Consider the following 19,904-nt stretch of genomic DNA (forward strand, 5'->3'; position numbering starts at 1 on the left):
AAATAACATTTCTATAAGTAAACTCAAAATTAGGATTCACATAACATTTGATAAAGACAAGAATGTCAGCAAAATGATGTGTAAGAGCAATTCCAGAATAAATGTAAAGACGTTTCATTGTTTTCTAAACAGAAAGAACAGTTGGTGTTAATATCATTCTTAAGTCTTTTAAGAGAGCACTTATCCGTATTTGTAAAATACAAAACGTTTTTTTTTATTATTATTGAATGCTTGAAGAAAAACAACAACAAAAAAAAACAAAAAAAAAAAAGCAATAACAATTGTCATCGTCAAAACACAGCAATCCAAGGCAGGATTTTTTTATTATTATTATTTTATTAATACAAAACGTATTAAACATTAAGTATTATACGTACTTTACGCATTTGTTCTTCGTGACCCGTGATAGAGGACGTTACGTCGCATTAAGCCCCGCCCCTTCTCCTTGGAAAAGGAGCGTCGCCATTTTAACTGAATGAGTTTCATTTCACATCGCAACTGTAGGACGGAGAACCTCAGGAACGTTTTCAACCTGTTTCTCTTTTAAACTGTTAGTGGGGAATTGACTACTATGAACTGAATCTCTTCCTAAAGCCAATCAACAAGTAGATCAAAGTCAAGTAACGCATAAGACAGTTGATTTTTTGCACTGAATGTAGTACGTTAGAGGAAATGGCTGTGGAAAGCATGACTGTCCATCCAAACTCCCCAACAGCCAACCACGAACACAACAGTCTTCTCACTGACGAAAGGTCGAGTAATACCATCATATTTCTATCCAACTATTGATTTGTCCTTTGCTTTTTTCCAAAAACAAAAAGCACGGGCATTTGCTTTTTTTTTCTTTCAAAGGGATTAAAGTCGCCTTTTCTGGGAGCGTACAGAGGGAACGAAACGCCATCTTGAAACGTTACACATCTGGAAGGTCATAAGCGAATCAGGAAAACATTCAGAATATGATCAAATTTACGTTTTCAGTCACTTTTCGAAGCTTTTTAAGCGATCGAAGACCAAGGGGCCACCACTACGCCAAAACATTGCTCCAGTAACTCAATGTTTTCATCACAGATACAGAGCAGACGGACAAAAGAAAAACACGTTTTGGGGTATTAACACAAAATTAAAATTCGACTTAAAGCGCAATGTATGTAATGTGGCGGATACATGGTAAAATACATCCCCGGTAACGCATTAAGAAATGTTTTATCTCCATCGCGAGGCCTGGACAACGCTAAAGCTAGCAGTGCTAACAGTTAGCAGATGACTTCCACTTGAAATACAACAATAACACGGCTAACGGAAGCTAATGAAAGTGACGGACTAGCACGGTTTAAAACGTGTCCGCTTGATTAATCATTCCTTTATTGTATTTAATTACTCATCGAATAATCAGTTTATCTTTACGGAATAGCATTATTATTTACACTAGGCGATGCTAATTTGCAACAGTTTAGGATTTAGCATGTACGTATGTAAGTTAAGTGTCATGAGCTACGCACTATTTATTGAAAATAAGTTATATAACGTTATGCTTATTTCTGTAGGGTTTTGCATGTTCGAGTTTTGCTTTTGTATTTTAAAGTTAATGACTTTAACGTATACTTACTGATAAGTTCTTGGAATTTACTGTTATTTTTTAAAATATATATTTTCTTTAATAAATCACATTTTTAACGTCTCGATCTTTTAACTTGAAAAATTTTATTAACTACGACATTTTTATGATTCGAACCAATAATGGAAATTATTTGTTCCCTTATTTTAAATCTGTTTTGCCTTGTTTAATACTGTTCCTCAAGTCTTCCACGTCTATTCATTTGTAGACAGTAGAAAAATAATATAGCTTATTGTTAATAATTTGTTACATGTTCCACAATAGGTTCCCCTGTTTTTTCATATTCTAATTTTGTTGTGATCTAGTTAGCTTTGGGTGCACATACATCCCTCATGAACCAGTGCTTTCTCCAATGTCTCAAAAGCATTCAAGGTCTTTCCAAAACATGAAGCAAAACACAAAGGTGCTTAACCATATCACCATTGTCTGCAAATGCCCAAAATGCAACCTCTCACCTCCCTTGAAAGTCATTTATTCATAAATTAGCATTTCACAGTAAGTATTTTCAGTTTATTAACAGAAATTTAAAGGCCAACATTTTGTCTTTGCATGAAATGTGCCTTATTACTTGGTTGGTTACAGTAAACTAAATTTGATGATAAAAATTTAATTAGAGGTACTTGTCAAACTGACTGCCAACACTTTATATGCAGTTGTCAGGTTTCCCAAGGTGTATTAATAATATTAGTAAATAATACAAGTGTGGACCATATATTGTATTGTCTGGTCCTTGTCTAACCATTTTTTTTTTGACACTTCAGTATGCACTATAACTTGCAGGAGTGAAAGATTATGCATGCAAGTGGAGTTGTGGTTGTTGAAAACCTTTAGGTCTCTTCACCCTCTCTTAGATAACCGCTAAAGCTTGTAGATTTTCTTGTGGTAGAGTCCTTTTGGCAAATAGAGACGAAGGGATTTGTAGTTAATGCAGTTATAATTCATGAATCGATTCCCTGTAGTACGTTTAGGACTTAACTAACTGTTCAGAGTAGCAGATGACAAGAGTTTAGCCTCATTAAATGAAAGATCTGATTCACACAGTCAGTTGAAAAAGAAGTAAATAGCTTTGGAAGAATCTTGAAAAATATCCTCATAAGTTGAAGACTTAAATTGAAGTAAAATGAGTTTTGTCTTCCAGTAAGGTTCATAGAAATGAAGACCCTCGTGCAGACTTTAGACTGTTTGTAACATGTCTGGGTGTATTAAATTGTCATCACTTGATGATTGCTTTTTTGTATTAGTTAAAGAGACTGGGCTATATTATACGAATTATGCGAATGTGTCAGCTGATTTACCTTCTGTGGTAATCATTTTTTTTATTACTGGTATATCTCACCCACAGCTTTGCATTACAGTTCATCTGGTAGCACACGTGCTCTTGTCAGAAGTTGCATTGCACAGACCTGTTTTTTTATAGGCCAAAGTTGAGGGGTTAGGTTATAGTGTTTTGTCAGTGCTTCTTTGTCTTATGTGGCAACTCCCTATCGCTGGATAGGAGTTTTAAAGGGCTGTCCTGCCTGAATGTAATGTGTTTATTCTGTATATACTTATATACGTATTAGATCTCCTATAAACAGAGTGGCTTTGAGTTGTTTTCAGTAGGGCACAAATGAGCAGTGAACATTTGACACCCTTAGTATGACGACTGAAGCAACTAAATTAAAGTATTGCGTCTGTAGATTGGCAGCCCTGTTTATAAAAAGATCTCTCTTGCCCTCTCTACCTTCACTGTCTATAGTTTGAAGATCAGTTAAGACATCTCAATTTTGCTTAGTTATCTGCAATGTAATGACAAGTGAATTGTTAATAGCCCAACCAGCGGAAATCGTCTTATCAGAATTAAGGCCCACTTAAAAAGCAATTAATAGATTGAATGTTCTGTTCTACACAGTATATGACAACAATAACCTTTTAGAAATTAACCAGTTACTATAGACTAGAAGTTAGTAAGAGTTCTCCAAAGGCAGAGAGTCAAAATAAATATGTAATTTTCTGTGTAATCCTGTTCTGAGTTGTGACATCCTTTTTGTATTTTGTCAAATAGGCAAGAAGATGGGGAACTGGAAGAAGGGGAGCTGGAGGATGATGGCGGAGAGGCAGAGATGCCCAGTGGTGAGGGAGCTGATCCCCAGGATAAACCTCGCCGAAGCAAGGAGCGCCATGCCAGTGAATCAGATGATGAAAAGTCACATCGGCGGAGGAGAAAGAGAAAGAGGGAGAGAGAGCGTGAAAAAGAAAAAAGGAGGGCCAAGAAAAAGCGTAAATCTAAGCACAAGGTACGTGTTTTTGTTAATATGTTTTTTAAAAGTCTCTTATGCTCACCAGGGCTGCTTTTATTTAATCAAAATACAGTAAAAACAGTTAATGTTGTGTAATATTACTACTAATATTTTCTATTTTAATATATTTTAAAATGTATTTTATTCCTGTGATGGCAAAGCTGAATTTAAGCAACCATTCTTCTATTTTCAGTGTCACACGATCCTTTAGAAATCATTCTGATATGATGATTTGCTGCTCAAGCAACATTTCTTCTTATTATTAATGTGGAAAACAGTTGCTGATTAATGTTTATGTGGAAACTGAGATTAATTTTTTCATCAGGATTTTTTTATTTATAAAAATGTTCAAAAGAATAGCTTTTATTTAAAATTGAAATTTTTGTAACACTATAAATGTCTTTACTGTGACATTTGATCAATTTAATGTGTCCTAGCTGAATAAAAGTATTCATTTCTTTTGAGAAAATCCTACTGATCACAAACCTTTGAATGACAGTGTATATCATCTTCTCTCATACATTTGTGTGTAATGCAGCGTCACGCATCCTCCAGCGATGACCACTCGGACTACAGTGATGAATCAGATTACAGTCCCAGTGAAAAGAGGAAATACAGGGAATACAGCCCACAGTATCCTCCCACTGTGAGTAAAACATTATTTTTGTTTAGGTTTTAATTTATTTAAAGTAACACTCATATCACAACAATTTCCTATAACGGTCAGCCAATCGGGTGCGTTTCCCAAAACCATCGTTAGCTAACTATGGTCGTTAGTTCCAATGAACTCTATTGGTAACGATGGAACTTGCGATGATAGTTGCTTCTGGGAAACACACCCCAGATGAAGTTTTAATCCCTGCCTGTATTTTGGTCACTATTTGTAGTCTCAAGGAGGTTACCCTCCTGCTCCCTCTGGTCGTGGAGGTCCCATGCCAAAGAAAGGTGGCTATATGAAGATGGACAAGCAGGGGTATGGTGGCTATGAAGACTACGAGGAGGAAACATATGAAGGTGAAGAGGATGAGGACATGGGTGATGATGACTATGATGATTTCACCAAGGAACTGAACCAGTACCGCAAGGCCAAAGAGGTTGGAGGTGGTCCACGTGGCAGAGGTGAATGTTAATTTCATGCTCATGGCTGAATGTTTTGATGCATATTAACAAAAGTGGTATACTTCATTTCTAATAATCATCAGGTAGGCTAGATGTTTAGAGTTTGTCCTTTTAAGTAAATGTCAAAAGTATGACAATTATCACATGTTCAGTGTCTGCATACTTCTTCTGACTCAAAGAAGTGTGTGAACTCACACCAGTGTGTCAGCATTTGTGTGATTACATCTGGTGACCCTTATTACTGTCACACAGGTGGCAAAAGCCGCATGAAGAACCACAGAGGTCGAGGCAGAGGAGCAATGAGGGGACGTTGTGGGAGAGGAGGAGGCAGAGGGAGAGGACGGGGCAAAATGGGAGGAGAGAATGATGATGGTGATGGCATGTATGATGAGATGGAGGTGGGTAATGATTCACAAGTTATTAACTTTATCGTTTTTTGAATTTTGTCATGTCCACGCCTAGAAAAGAAATTACCAAAATCCTTAGAAAACACCATAGAAAGTTCTATAAGGGATATAGATCTGCTACAAAATAGCTAAAATTGCATTTTGCGAGGACAGTCTATAAAAGTTATTTTCTAAAAATCATGAGTGACTGAAAAAGACAGGATTCATCCAGGAAATCGTCAGATATCCCAACTATCACATACCTGGGATTATCCTATCTGTCATTACTAAATTGTACAAATAAAATCAGTCATTTGTCTTTGACTTAACCTTATGTAGGGGAATTTACTGTTAAAACCCAAGGACTGGGTATGATGAATAACGACCAGGATTCAGAGATGCGATAAACAGGGTTCGTACAAGGTGCTTGAAGTACTTGAATTTGACTTTTTGAAATTTAAGTCCTTGGAAAACCGCCATACTTATGAAACGGTACTTGAAAAGTACTTGAATGTTTAAAAGGCAGTATATGAAATTGGTGTTTTTTCGACAAAAACAATCTTTTCTCGCTAAATTAACGATGCAGCGCGTCTAAATACAGAGCACTTCACCCGGCTGCCCTGCCCGCACGCGATCTCGCGATATTACTCCTTGAGGTTAAAAGCGGTCTCACGATATCAGTATAAAGTTGAGTTTGTGTAAAACCTTTGATGGTGCTTGCATTATATTGTTTGGTCTTTTATTGCATGTGCTGTGTATTTGGGTTTCATTTGAACGCGTATAAATTCTGACGAACTTTGTGTTGTACTGTTATCATTTACGAGCGTGAAGCACGTCTCCATCTCAGCAGCTCAGTCCACAAGCTCTTCCTTTGCATATGCTGGAGTTTGTTCATCTGGGAAAACAGTGCGCGTTATCTCACTAGATTTATAAAGTAAATATTTTAGAAACGGCAGGAGAATACATCAACATATTTCTATATGCGATTTGTTGTACATCGCGATTTCAAAATAAAAGTTTAAACCCTCTTTCTGAGTTTGCATGTGACCAAATATTAAAATTATATGGATTTAAACGTCATTGAATCATGCTGTAAAGTGAAACATCACCAGGCCGCCGGCACCCTCTGCAGGTATTTGTTATAAACTTATAATACTTAATGTAGTTAAGTTGGTTATGCTCATTATCAGTATAAGCATACAGGTCCTTTTCAAAAAATTAGCATATTGTGATAAAGTTCATTATTTTCTGTAATGTACTGATAAACATTAGACTTTCATATATTTTAGATTCATTACAACACAACTGAAGTAGTTCAAGCCTTTTATTGTTTTAATATTGATGATTTTGGCATACAGCTCATGAAAACCCAAAATTCCTATCTCAAAAAATTAGCATATTTCATCCGACCAATAAAAGAAAAGTGTTTTTAATACAAAAAAAGTCAACCTTCAAATAATTATGTTCAGTTATGCACTCAATACTTGGTAGGGAATCCTTTTGCAGAAATGACTGCTTCAATGCGGCGTGGCATGGAGGCAATCAGCCTGTGGCACTGCTGAGGTGTTATGGAGGCCCAGGATGCTTCGATAGCGGCCTTAAGCTCATCCAGAGTGTTGGGTCTTGCGTCTCTCAACTTTCTCTTCACAATATCCCACAGATTCTCTATGGGGTTCAGGTCAGGACAGTTGGCAGGCCAATTGAGCACAGTAATACCATGGTCAGTAAACCATTTACCAGTGGTTTTGGCACTGTGAGCAGGTGCCAGGTCGTGCTGAAAAATGAAATCTTCATCTCCATAAAGCTTTTCAGCAGATGGAAGCATGAAGTGCTCCAAAATCTCCTGATAGCTAGCTGCATTGACCCTGCCCTTGATAAAACACAGTGGACCAACACCAGCATCACTGACTGTGGGTACTTGACACTGGACTTCAGGCATTTTGGCATTTCCCTCTCCCCAGTCTTCCTCCAGACTCTGGCACCTTGATTTCCGAATGACATGCAAAATTTGCTTTCATCCGAAAAAAGTACTTTGGACCACTGAGCAACAGTCCAGTGCTGCTTCTCTGTAGCCCAGGTCAGGCGCTTCTGCCGCTGTTTCTGGTTCAAAAGTGGCTTGACCTGGGGAATGCGGCACCTGTAGCCCATTTCCTGCACACGCCTGTACACGGTGGCTCTGGATGTTTCTACTCCAGACTCAGTCCACTGCTTCCGCAGGTCCCCCAAGGTCTGGAATCGGTCCTTCTCCACAATCTTCCTCAGGGTCCGGTCACCTCTTCTCGTTGTGCTGCGTTTTCTGCCACACTTTTTCCTTCCCACAGACTTCCCACTGAGGTGTCTTGATACAGCACTCTGGGAACAGCCTATTCGTTCAGAAATTTCTTTCTGTGTCTTACCCTCTTGCTTGAGGGTGTCAATGATGGCCTTCTGGACAGCAGTCAGGTCGGCAGTCTTACCCATGATTGCGGTTTTGAGTAATGAACCAGGCTGGGAGTTTTTAAAAGCCTCAGGAATCTTTTGCAGGTGTTTAGAGTTAATTAGTTGATTCAGATGATTAGGTTAATAGCTCGTTTAGAGAACCTTTTCATGATATGCTAATTTTTTGAGATAGGAATTTTGGGTTTTCATGAGCTGTATGCCAAAATCATCAATATTAAAACAATAAAAGGCTTCAGTTGTGTTGTAATGAATCTAAAATATATGAAAGTCTAATGTTTATCAGTACATTACAGAAAATAATTAACTTTATCACAATATGCTATTTTTTTGAAAAGGACCTGTATTACTTCATGTATTTTAACAGTGTTGTTCATTAAAACCATGTGATTACTTGGTATTTGATACTTTATTCAAACCAATTATTATTGTCTCATCATTAGCTTAATATATATAAATGTAGTCATACCTAAAGCCCGCTTTTCACTTAGGTCTGCTGTCAGATTGCTCACTTATCAAAATAATCAGCAGATTACTTGATTACCTAAATAATTGTTAGTTACGGCTCTAGATAAGTAAAAAAAATTAAAATTAAAATATTGTCTCTTTCTAGTGAACTAAGTATCTATATTTTGTCTTATCTCACGAGCTAAATGTATTGTCACACCCCTAGTGTCCATGAATGTGATATAGCTCGTAATTTTCCAAGTGTATGAAGCTTTTACTCTTCAGGTTAATCATATATTCATGACAAAAATCACTTTGAATGAGGAAATTTAAAACTTTGCCATAGTATCCTTTCAAATTTTAAAGTCGCCACAGCCATTGCATGGTTTGCATGTGCTGCATGTTATTTGTACAATTTAGTTTTATTCATTTATTTATTAGAATTTGAAAGATTATAACGATATTGTGATCTCTGATTTTAGTCCTTGAAAACCAAAAAAGTAGTGCTTGAAAAGTCCTTGAAAGTCCTGGAATTTCATTTTGCAGTTTCTGTACGAACCCTGGATAAATTAAAGAAAAATTTACTGAAGAACATAGTTTGCAGTTTCATCGGCAGAAGTCAGCTTCAACACTCGCGATGGAGTTCGTAGGCCGCTCTGCGTACATGTTCTAGACACCAATAGTTATACTAATAGTGGTCACTAATTACGTCAATACATAGGTAAGCAAGATTCTGGTTGGTAGATAAACTTAGAAAATCTCCACAAATGGATGTAAAATTGAAGCATATCTACAATTGATCAGAGGTCAGACGCAATACAGTAGGTCTCTCCAGAGACGTATATCTGTTACCCTGGACATCAAGGTGATGGCAAATGACGATTTCCTCCTAGAGCTCTCTCTCTGCATCTAGCTGCAAAAATAGACAGTCACACACATGCGCAGAGAACACTTATCTGTACTTCAAGGTTGCCGGGCTCTGCCCTGAATCTTATCAAATATGGTTAACTACACACACACAATGAGATCAGCTTCTTAGAGAGTAAAAAGGCAGACTAAAACCATATTCAACTTGTTTTCCAACATGCATAAATGCAACTTTGATAAATAATTATTCAAGAAATATTATAATTAACATTAATTATAATATTGCAATCCACTCCTTCACTTAAGACATGTTTTGTTTGTTTTTTGGATAGTATGGAGATGATGACTTTGACAACATGGGAGACGATGACTATGATGACTACTCAAAAGAGCTAAATCAGTACAGGAAAACAAAGGACAGAGGGCGGGGTGAGTTCTGCTTGAATAAAAGACGTAAGAACACACCTAAATCTCAGATCAGCATTGAAGGTAAAGTATTATTTGCTTGAGTATTTGTAATTTCTAACCTTATTTTTGTTTTCTTCAGGTGGAAAAGGTGGGCGAGGTCGTGGGAGAGGCAAAGGAGGTCGAGGAATGAACCGGGGTAGAGGGAGAAATCGAGGGAGGGGTCGTGGAGGAGACCAGGGTCCCGATGAAGATAACAGCGGAGATATGGACATGGGGGTAAGACAGTTCTGCAGATTGTCCACTTAATTAATCAGCAAAACGTAAATTAGCAACTGAATTATTTGTTCTCTGACTGCTTTAGGATGGATCTGGAGGCCCGAGGAGGAATGATCAGGAGAAACATGGGCCGGACAAGAAGGGGAAAGCCATCTGTAAATACTATATTGAGGGCCGCTGTACATGGGTAAGCTAACTTTGGCAGATGTTACATATAAAATATAAAATCTAGATGTCATTGTCTTTGAGAGAAGGAAAATAAATTATTGTATGTTTAAATCAGTCATGTCTGACTAATAAGATGATTCAAAATCACATATGACTTTGCGAGCAACATTTATTTCTTTATTAAATGCTGTCAATGTATCATCAGGGTGACCACTGTAACTTCAGTCATGACATTGAGCTGCCTAAGAAGAAAGAACTCTGCAAGTTCTACATCACTGGCTTCTGTGCGCGAGCAGAAAATTGTCCCTACATGCATGATATCCTTTGGTCATTTTGCTAGCTTGTATGAGAACTAAGGAGAACATTAGTACTTATCTATATAAGGACATTGTAATGGTACAGTCATGCACTCTAATGAATTTTCACATGTCGAAATATCTCCTTGACTCCACTGCACGTGATTTCCCTTGCAAGCTGTTCCATACCACAGGGAACTGTGTGAATGGTGAGGAGTGTATGTTCTCCCATGAGGCCCTAACAGCAGATACTCAAGAGCTGCTGGATAAGGTGACCTTCACAGATATTTTAAATTCAGATGTAGTTCTCTTATTGTTGTTTCTGTGCACTTAGAGTAACTCTGCTCCTCTTTTTTTCATTGAAGATGCTGGCAGAGGATGCAGAAGCTGGTGCAGAAGATGAGAAAGAGGTTGAGGAACTTAAAAAGCAAGGCATTAACCCTCTTCCAAAACCACCCCCTGGTGTTGGTCTTCTCCCAACTCCACCAAGACCTACTCCAGGGGATTCTTCTGCACCCGCAGACTTCGGAATACCTGGTGCTCCACATGGTAATATCCCTCCAATTGGTCCAACAGCTCCAGGCCCTGGTGCTGGCCCTGTTCCTGGTCCTGGAGTTGGGCTATGCCCAGGTCCTCCTCCTCCCTGCCCAGAGGGAAGCATCTTCCAAGGGCCACCAAACCTCAACGGCGGTCCTCCACCACCTATGGGTCCACCACCTGCTTGTGGAGGAAATGCTGGAAAGAAGATTCCATCCTTGTTTGAGATTGTGGTCAAGCCCACAGGACAGCTTGCACAAAAACTGGGTGTCAGGTTAGCTATCTTTTTTTTATTTTCTGTCACGTAATCTTGGTTTACTTGCTAGTTAGATACAGAATATACTGATACAGATGCACTCTTTGCAGAGGACCAGGTCCTGGCAATGCTGCTGCAGGTGCTTCAGGACCTCAGGGACCTCCTGCAGGTCCCCCAGGTGCACCTCCGCCTCGCTTTCCTGGGGCCCCACCACCAGGACACATGGGTCTGGGCTGTCCTCATGATATGCCTCCGATGGGCCCATCTAACATGAATCAAGGCCCTCCATCAATGGGCACAGGACTGCCAATGATGCAGAACTTTGGCCAGGGAGATGGACCACCAAACCCGGGCGTGATGCCTCCAGGTGGTGGAACACCTGGTAGCAACTTTTATGATAACTTTTACCAGCAACAGCAAACCATGTCAATAGATGGAAGTGGAAGAGATGGTGAGTTCATTTTGTATTTTAACTTCAGTTCTTTTATCCAAATTAACTTTTATCAGTACATGCATTGCCTGAGAGTCAGACTCGTGTCCCTGATGTTGCTCACCCCTTGCTGTACCATTTGGGCTGATGTGAGCTGCTTTATTGTCCTACTCTGTTCTACTTCTGAAACATGAGATTAATATTTCAGCCCCGTTCTTTGCCTCCTGGTACAGGTGACAACTTTCAAGGTGTGGGTGGTAGAAACTTCAATGATCAGTCACCTGGGAACCAGAACTCTGGAAGCATAGAGGGTGCCGCTAATGCAGGCCCATCTAGTCAGCCTGGGATAGCAGTGCCAGATTTCCTGCCCCCAGCGCAGCGTGTTCTGTTTATGAGACTCCAGCAGAAACAACAGGAGGATGAGGAGAGAGCCAGGAGGCTGGCTGAAGGAGGAGGAACTGAGAGGGAGAATGAAGGTACTAATGAAAAACATTGCCTTTGCTTGCAGCATTTAATACAATATCATATGACATATTTTTTGCAGAATCAACACCCATAGCTTTTATACAAGAATGTTCACTCTTTACCAAAGTACTTTACACTGGCTTTTTTAGATTTATATTTTTGCCATTCAAATAGCTGAGGTTTCCTAAGCGCTAACTTCAAATGTATATGTTGCCAAGGCTATTTCTGGGAAGGAAACATCTCATGGGCTCTGCTCAAAGCTTGACCCTGCCCAGTACCTCATAATACTGTAAACATCCTCTGGCCTGGGGTTGTGCAATCTTGCCACAAAAAAATCTTGTTCCTCCACTAGATGGTGCTTTCTTGCATCGAGTGAAACTGTGATGTTTTCAGATGAGACTGCTAGTTAAAAGAAAGTCCCATTGTTTTCTGAATCTCTGCACTTACATTTATTTACAGGAGATTCAGCAAACTGGTATTCCAGTGAAGATGAGGATGGTGGTGGCAGTGTCACTTCCATTCTTAAAACCTTGCGGCAACAAACACAGACCCAAGGCCCTGCCAAGCCGGACGGAGCTCCCAGTGACCCCCGTCTACAAAAGTCCCAGCCTGTACAGGCACCCAGCCGACCAGCAGACCCCCGGCTAGCACGAGACCCACGACTATCCCGCAACACAGACTCTTCTCAGGCACCTGAAGCCAGTGCTTCATCCTCTCTATCTCCTACCCCTTCAGACCCCCGTCTTGCCCGGCATGCAGCCACCCATGCTCCAAAACCTGAGCCCCCACTTGTGTACAAACCGCCGCCGTTGACCGCCCCGGCCAGTAATGAAGAAGAGGAAGGTGAGAGGACGCTGAGGGACAAGCCCGTGCCCATCCCCCTTGATCCTTTAATGGGCATGGCTTTGCGTGATCCCCGCTCTCAACTACAGCAGTTCAGCCACATCAAAAAGGATGTAGTACTGAACAAGCCTTCATTTTCTAAGGCAGTGCTGTGGAGTCCTGAAGACCTCATCCCTATTCCCATTCCTAAACAAGACCTGCTCCCACTGCCCCCTGGCATCCCTCCAGTTACCGCCATGGATCCTCGTTTGTCCCGCACACAGCCCCAGCACCAATCTGTTTCTCTCCCTCCTACTGCTCCTCCTACTGAGCAGTCGAATCAGTCTTCCTCTTCCCTACCAGACTTTGAACTGCTCTCCCGCATCCTCAAAACTGTCAACGCCTCTTCATCCAGTCCTTCTCAAGGCGCTTCTACAGGAATCTCATCACCTCCGTCCGTCACTGCCGAGAAGCCTGTTGACCCTCGCATGGCACGAAAAGCCCCTGCCGACCCTCGACTCCAGCCACAAAAATCTTCCCTGAAGTCCACTTTGGAGGCATCTGCTCCTCAAGGGTCTCCCCCAGCTGCCTCCTTATCTCCACCTTCCTCCAGCCCCACCATCGCACCCTACGACCCTCGGTTGCTATCAGCAGGAGGGTCAGTTCGAAGTGTGGGAGCTGGTGGCGTAGGTAGCGGCGGCAGCAGCAGTAGCGTGCTGAGCGGCATCAGTCTGTACGACCCTCGAACTCAGGGCTCAGAAAAAGCCGAGGGTTCAGGGGCCTCTAGAAACACTAGTCCTCCCCCTGAGCCCAAGTCAAGCGAAAGTACAGCAGCTTCATCTAAACCCAAGTCTAAAGAGCCCCTGTTTGTGCGCAAGTCTGCACTGGACCAGCCAGAACCAGAGAAGAGCTCGACAGAGCAGACTACAGATCGCTACAACAGCTACAACCGCCCTCGACCCAAACCTTCACCTTCGCCCAATGCAGGGACTGCTGCAGGTGCCCCTGCCACAGGCGGTCCATCCGCATCTGGTCAAGGCCCTGCTGGTTCTGCAGAGCAGCCTGCAGGAGTCCACAATCTTCCTGTATCCACACTGTTCACCATGGTAAAGCAGGTCAACAAACCGAGCGGCACTGGCAGCCCGTTTGGTGGCAATAGCCCCACACAGCCTGACGTGACTGAACAGGACAATGCCTCTCTAAAAGACGTTTTCAAAGGCTTTGACCCCACAGCGTCACCGTTTTGCCAGTGAACTCTACTAAGCCGCTTTAGGACTTTTAGGTGTGTGGCTTCACAGATACCCGATATATAAAGATATTCACTCTTGCCAGGTTACACACCACAGTATTCACCTATAGATTTCTATTGGCCGGTTGAGATTGGGAGGGATTATATCTGTACTAGTGAGAGAAAGATAAAAAGTAAATGTCTATTTTAAAACCAAATGAGAACCGTTTAAATAAAATGCTCATTTTAAGGACCTCTATGGGTGTGTACATCAAGAAACACTGAATTACATTAATTTTGGCATTGCGAAAGACAAATATTTTCATCAATTTATACTAAACGGGTTCATTGGATTATGACCCATTACCCTCACCATATCATCCTGCTCGAGTTTGCCGGCTGACTTTTTCATTCCACCTGGCTTCAGGGAGACTTTATTTACTGCCACTCCCTTAGCCTCCTGCGGTGGAGCTGAACTAGTTCACGGTGTTCACCTCACCGGCACTTTTCATTTGCTTCTCACCAGGATTTACATCTTTTTAAGAAGTTTTAGCTCTGTTTCCTCTCTGCTTAGACTAGTTGGCTCATTTTTCATGTCTGTATGGATGCCGCTTATATTCCTACTGCTTCAAATTCGTGTTTAGTTTGTCAATGCCACTCCAGAGATGAGACCTACCGTTGTATGTGTTTGTGTCACATGTCAAATCATTTTAATTTATTTTTTATACTTAAGTGGTCTGCTCTTCTCTTCTTTTCTTTTTTTCTTTGTAACGTGGCTGGCAGATTGAACAATTTTATGAATGTGTGTGTATATATATATATAAATATAAATATATATACATGTGTATAGTACATATTCTTCTGGTTTGTAAATCAACTTATATCATGTCATTCTTTTGTTTTCTCACAGCTCTGTCACGCTTTCCCTGAAACAGGTGTTTTGTCTCAATGACTGCTTTGAAGTATCTTCTTTTTTTTTTTGGGTTGCCTCTGCAAAATGACGGTTTTGTAAATTGAAAAGTGTCCATATTTGACAAACATTTTGTAACCATTCATTGTAGGTGAAGTTGTGAAGTATTTAATAAAGGCAATACCAGATTGAAAACAAGCAGGACCTAAAACAATGGGTGAATCAGTGGTTTTGGTTGTATCATGATTCTTTCATCCATCTGTGTGAGAATAATATTAGTCATTTCCTCGAGATTCCAGGTCTTTGACATTCCTTACTCTTTACTGTTGGTATGGTTTTACAAAGGTATGGCAAGAAGGATGAAGATTGTGTCATTGGTGTTCCAAACGTGAATTAATTTATTTCTTTTGAAGAACAAAAAGGAACGATGTTGGTAACCAAAGTTTTGGTGACCTTTGCCCTCCATTGAATGGAGGAAAAAAAAAATTCTCAAAGTATCTTATTTGCATTTCCACAGAATTAAGTCGTACAGGTTTTGGAAGGGCATAATGAAGATACTGAAAGAATTTAAATTTTTTGGGTGAGCTGTCCCTTTAAGTGCAATGTAGGTTACGTTTTTGGCATTTAACTCATCCCAAGTGTCAACTGAGAAGAAATCAATGTTAAGCTAAAATTGTGTCCATTTATCACAGTACAACATCCCTAAAATGAGAAACCACAGAAAAAGATCATATTTGACTTTGTTTTACATTTAGTCTCTTGTAAACACATTTCTATACAGGGTACCGCCACACCCTGCTGTTTTTATAACTGTAGTGGCAAGTGTGTTGATTTTCTTTGGCAGGGGAACTGGCCTTGATTAAACGGAGGCTAAATTTGCGTAATGTTCTTATAAAGTAGCTTATTTTAGCCCAGATCGTTTGTTTTAAACTGTATGCAAAGGTTTTCTCGGAACAAAACTACAGCTGCCTGTCACGGATATCTACCATTAACATTAACTGAATATTTGAAACTTCATAAGAATGGTGCATTGGCATATATTTTGTCAATAAACCTTTTCAACAAAATGTTAAGGCTTGAGTAAACATATTAACCTAAAACGATTATAATTGCAGTTTTAATTTCGTACACAAAAATGTATTTTTATATACTTTAGGGCATTAAATAAAATAAAGTGGCATTTAATTTGCAGCTAATGAAACCTTATGCTATTACTTTTTATGTGTATTTATATTGAAAAAATGTCAGAGACTACTACTAATAAAATATTTTAACTGTCAGCCTATTTTTTAGTTTTACTTTAACTGGAAGCCCTGCTCTCAATCTAGAGCTGTTTAGGAGATTAAGTCGTGTTAAACATGCCAAATTTCTACAGCCATGTTTCTGATTCCCATGTGGACACAACTACAACCTTCTCTTTGGTCCCTCCACCCTATTTCCTGCCCTCTTCGAGGAATTCCACCTAGTACTCATTTTTCTTGGGAAGACCGATCTGAGCCAGGCACTGGAGCGGGAATGAGATGTCTGCTTAAGAGACCTCAAAAACAAAACTGGCTTCCTTTGGAAAAAACAGACAGGGAAATTCATCGAGTCAACGAGCCTTCCTTTTCACTCAAAACACTTTCATCCTATTCCACTGGTGTGGATAAAGGGGAAATAACATATTAAAAATAGATTGGTATGTAAAATATTTCTCTGGTTTGTGACAAAAATAGCCTGGAATATTCAAAGTCCTTTGCTTTAAAGTTTAAAATCCAAAAACACCACAATTTGAATGGGTGGGCAAAATGAATAGTCATAATAAACCTGCACTGCTTTTTAAAAAGAAATAGTTGCTTATTATTATGGCCAGCATCTTATGCCAATAATTTTGTTAGAATTATTTATTTTCATATAGTTACACTCTCTTGCATAAAATCATACATTTATGTACCTAAGTAAGCAACTTTTAATTTCAACTGCGGTCAATTCAAACAGTATACTGAGTTCCCACAGCAGCCCTTCGGTCCTCTGCGAAACTATCTGCACTAAATGGGTCATACAGTCTGTTTATTTCTTTTCCTGCTGAGCTGGGCCTTTTCCAAAATTTGCTCTCATTAAATTGCTGTAGTAAATCACACCGATTTTGTGACATGTCAATAAAACATAAGCTATTTCAGACTGGGCTAAAGATAAATATATAAATATTTTTATTCATCACTCTTTGTTCTATTTAAGTCTCCCTTTTATTGTTTTCTTATTTTATATAGTAATCTCTGCCCACACTGGCAGCAGTGTGTCCTTGTGAGTAGCAGACTAAATAGACCATGAATGGAAACGTAGTGTGACAAAACTAGTGTAAAACTGTTTAAATGCTGTCCATTTATGTTTATGGCATGCAGGCTTTAACAACATCCTTCCAATTTTTGGACTCCAGTCACTTTAATCTGTCTGTCCAGTGATTAATAGACTTTAAGCTCCATCTATACAACAATGTTATAGAATAGTTATTCTATAGATAGATGAGGGCTAAAAAGTATAATAAGAATGTCCAAAATATGCCACACATCAGTAAAAGTCACAATTGTTTGAGTCCAGTGTGATTTCATGGTGGAATTACAGCTCTTTTTCCATCTCGGCTTAGTGTGTCATCCTCCCAGAATGCCTTCTGACAGGTCTGTGCTCTGAACACTGTGAAAACACTCCAGAGCACTAATGCAAACCACATGTCATATCCCAAAATTCCCAGAATTCCCACTAGTAAGGTCACTTAGCTAGTCAATTGTCCTGCAAAATTGGTCTCTGGTTCAGCATTCCCCATTTACTGCCCATTCATACAATATACACAGTAACGTCTTTGATGGATTGATGTCTTGAGAGGGCTTCTCAGGAGGGTTGACCCGAGGGGTCATTCTGGCCCTTTGCGTCAGAGCTGACCAGCAACTGAACCCTCCAGTACTAAACCACTGATTCAACCAGAACAGACAATAGATCTTCCATGAAATGATATGTGGAGGAGGATGGTCTTAATCCTCACATGGTTTCTGCAGTAATCTGTGAATTGGGTGTTGTAACAAATGTATGTGGCCTTATTGAAGACTCCCCAGTTGTACAAAATGTCACAGAAGTTTTATGCCATTATAGTTTTGTCTGTCAGCGGAGTAAGGGGAATTTCTAGGTCACTGAATCATAGTCTAAAGATCTTTTTCACACAGAAAATGAGACATTATGGAATAGTATTCATTCAGCTGGGTAATCATCACTATGATACATCAAGTGAAATCATGTTGAAATTTACAGGAAAAGTTCAAAAGGCTTAATCCAAAACACTAAATACTGAACCTAAAAACTGGGTTAGACTGCGGTGTTGAGTGTGTGTTAAAGTTATAAATGTCAGGTCTGTGAATGTTGGAAGTCTGATAATAATTCCAGAGGTAGTCATTGATTTGAACATTAACTAGAGCTTAAACCCACAGAGCCATAAAACAGAGACCTGTTTTAAAGGATGGTTGGAAATGGCCTTGTATGCATATTTGTAGTCTGAGATCAACTTGGCTCATTGTCCTATAGTGACTATGTCAAACAAATGTTTCTAATTTGGAGAAAATAAATTTGATAAAAGTAGGTTCCCTTTGCTGTTTTCAACATCTTTATAGGTGCTTATGTCTGCATTTTTATCTTCAAGTGTACTGATGATCTGGCTGTCCGTCACAGAGACTCCTCACATCCCATTCATTCATCTAAATCTTTGGAAAGATGATACGCAATTATGATACACCATTTTTTAATATTTCAAAACCATTATCAGCCACATTAAATAATAAATTTAAATTAAAAATACATAAAACCAATTATAGCCACAAAGTATTTTTGGGTAAAATTCTTTTTACTTACAGCAATAAGTCTTTGACAAACATTTAATGGTTACAATATATATATGTCTTATATTATTTGTAAGACTACTTCTTGAAAATGATTAGAGGCATTTTGTTACCAGTAAAGGGATATTACAACATTGTTTATGTGCTTATGCAACATGATTTGCTTTGTTTTTAGACTATTATTGAGACAGACCTACAACAGGGTAGGGCTTGTATATCCCATGAGTCAGCATGGGAAAATACACTGTTAAGCACTTGCTATGCTGAGTGGCCTGAAGGTAAAGTTCACCACTAAATGAAAATTTTGTCATAATTTAGTCATTGTCTACGGAAGCGTATTGCATTCACTTGAGGAAAAAAAATCTACTCTGTTTTTCTGAATTAACGAGTTAATTATCTCAGAATTACGAGATAATTTTTCATGAAAAAAAAGTTTTTGCTCTGTTTTTCTGAATTAATGACTTAATTATCTCAGAATTACGAGATCATTTTTCATTAAAAAAAGTTTTTGCTCTGTTTTTCTGAATTAATGACTTAATTATCTCAGAATTACGAGATGATTTTTCATTAAAAAAAGTTTTTGCTCTGTTTTTCTGAATTAATGACAAATTATCTCAGAATTACGAGATAATTAAGTCATTAATTCAGAAAAACAGAGCAAAAACTTTTTTTTAATGAAAAATCATCTCGTAATTCTGAGATAATTAAGTCATTAATTCAGAAAAACAGAGCAAAAACTTTTTTTAATGAAAAATGATCTCGTAATTCTGAGATAATGAACTCGTTAATTCAGAAAAACAGAGTAGATTTTTTTTCCTCAAGTGAATGCAATCTATCCAACTTTGGGTTTTCCATAGAACACCAAAGGAGAAATTTATCAGAATGTTTGAGCGGCTTTCTGTCATATAATAGATATGGATTGGGACTGGGCTGTCAAGCTTCAAAAAGAACAACAAAATACTATAAAATATCATAAAAAATGGTGTACTACATGTACAATGTATTCAAAGTCCTTTGCGTAAGGAACAGACTGAAACTGAAGTTGTTGACTAAAACTTGGTCACCACAGGATCATTCATTTATATTTTAAATAATGTTT

The 19,904-nt window shown here is 39.1% G+C and overlaps 1 protein-coding gene across 4 annotated transcripts; it reads left to right on the plus strand.

The window, feature by feature from the left end:
• Positions 1–469: 469 nt before the first annotated feature.
• Positions 470–15,078, plus strand: LOC306853745 (zinc finger CCCH domain-containing protein 4-like). Of its 4 annotated transcripts, XM_079391391.1 has the most exons (15): positions 476–1,106; positions 1,980–2,110; positions 3,660–3,891; positions 4,433–4,540; positions 4,782–5,013; positions 5,266–5,411; positions 9,482–9,602; positions 9,697–9,833; positions 9,919–10,020; positions 10,207–10,318; positions 10,459–10,568; positions 10,663–11,108; positions 11,201–11,541; positions 11,754–11,996; positions 12,445–15,078. In XM_079391391.1, the coding sequence occupies exons 3-15, from the start codon at positions 3,718–3,720 to the stop codon at positions 14,058–14,060; spliced, it is 3,888 nt and encodes a 1,295-aa protein (XP_079247517.1). In that variant the 5' UTR covers positions 476–1,106; positions 1,980–2,110; positions 3,660–3,717; the 3' UTR covers positions 14,061–15,078. The 4 variants fall into 4 exon arrangements, with proteins under 4 accessions (XP_079247514.1, XP_079247517.1, XP_079247516.1 ...); XM_079391388.1 differs by lacking the exon at positions 1,980–2,110 and having other exon boundaries at positions 470–752; XM_079391390.1 differs by having other exon boundaries at positions 476–2,110.
• Positions 15,079–19,904: the final 4,826 nt, after the last annotated feature.

The sequence above is a fragment of the Barbus barbus genome (assembly GCF_936440315.1).
Source record: "Barbus barbus genome assembly, chromosome: 34".
In the NCBI taxonomy this organism is placed as follows: Eukaryota; Metazoa; Chordata; class Actinopteri; order Cypriniformes; family Cyprinidae; genus Barbus; species Barbus barbus.

Coding starts and splice junctions, on each gene's coding strand:
- LOC306853745 (XM_079391388.1), top strand. CDS start 673: ATGGCTGTGGAAAGCATGACTGTCCATCCAAACTCCCCAACAGCCAAC. Junction 9,603..9,696: donor GTTCTGCTTGAATAAAAGAC/GTAAGAACACAC, acceptor TGTTTTCTTCAG/GTGGAAAAGGTGGGCGAGGT. Junction 10,319..10,458: donor AAATTGTCCCTACATGCATG/ATATCCTTTGGT, acceptor ACTCCACTGCAC/GTGATTTCCCTTGCAAGCTG.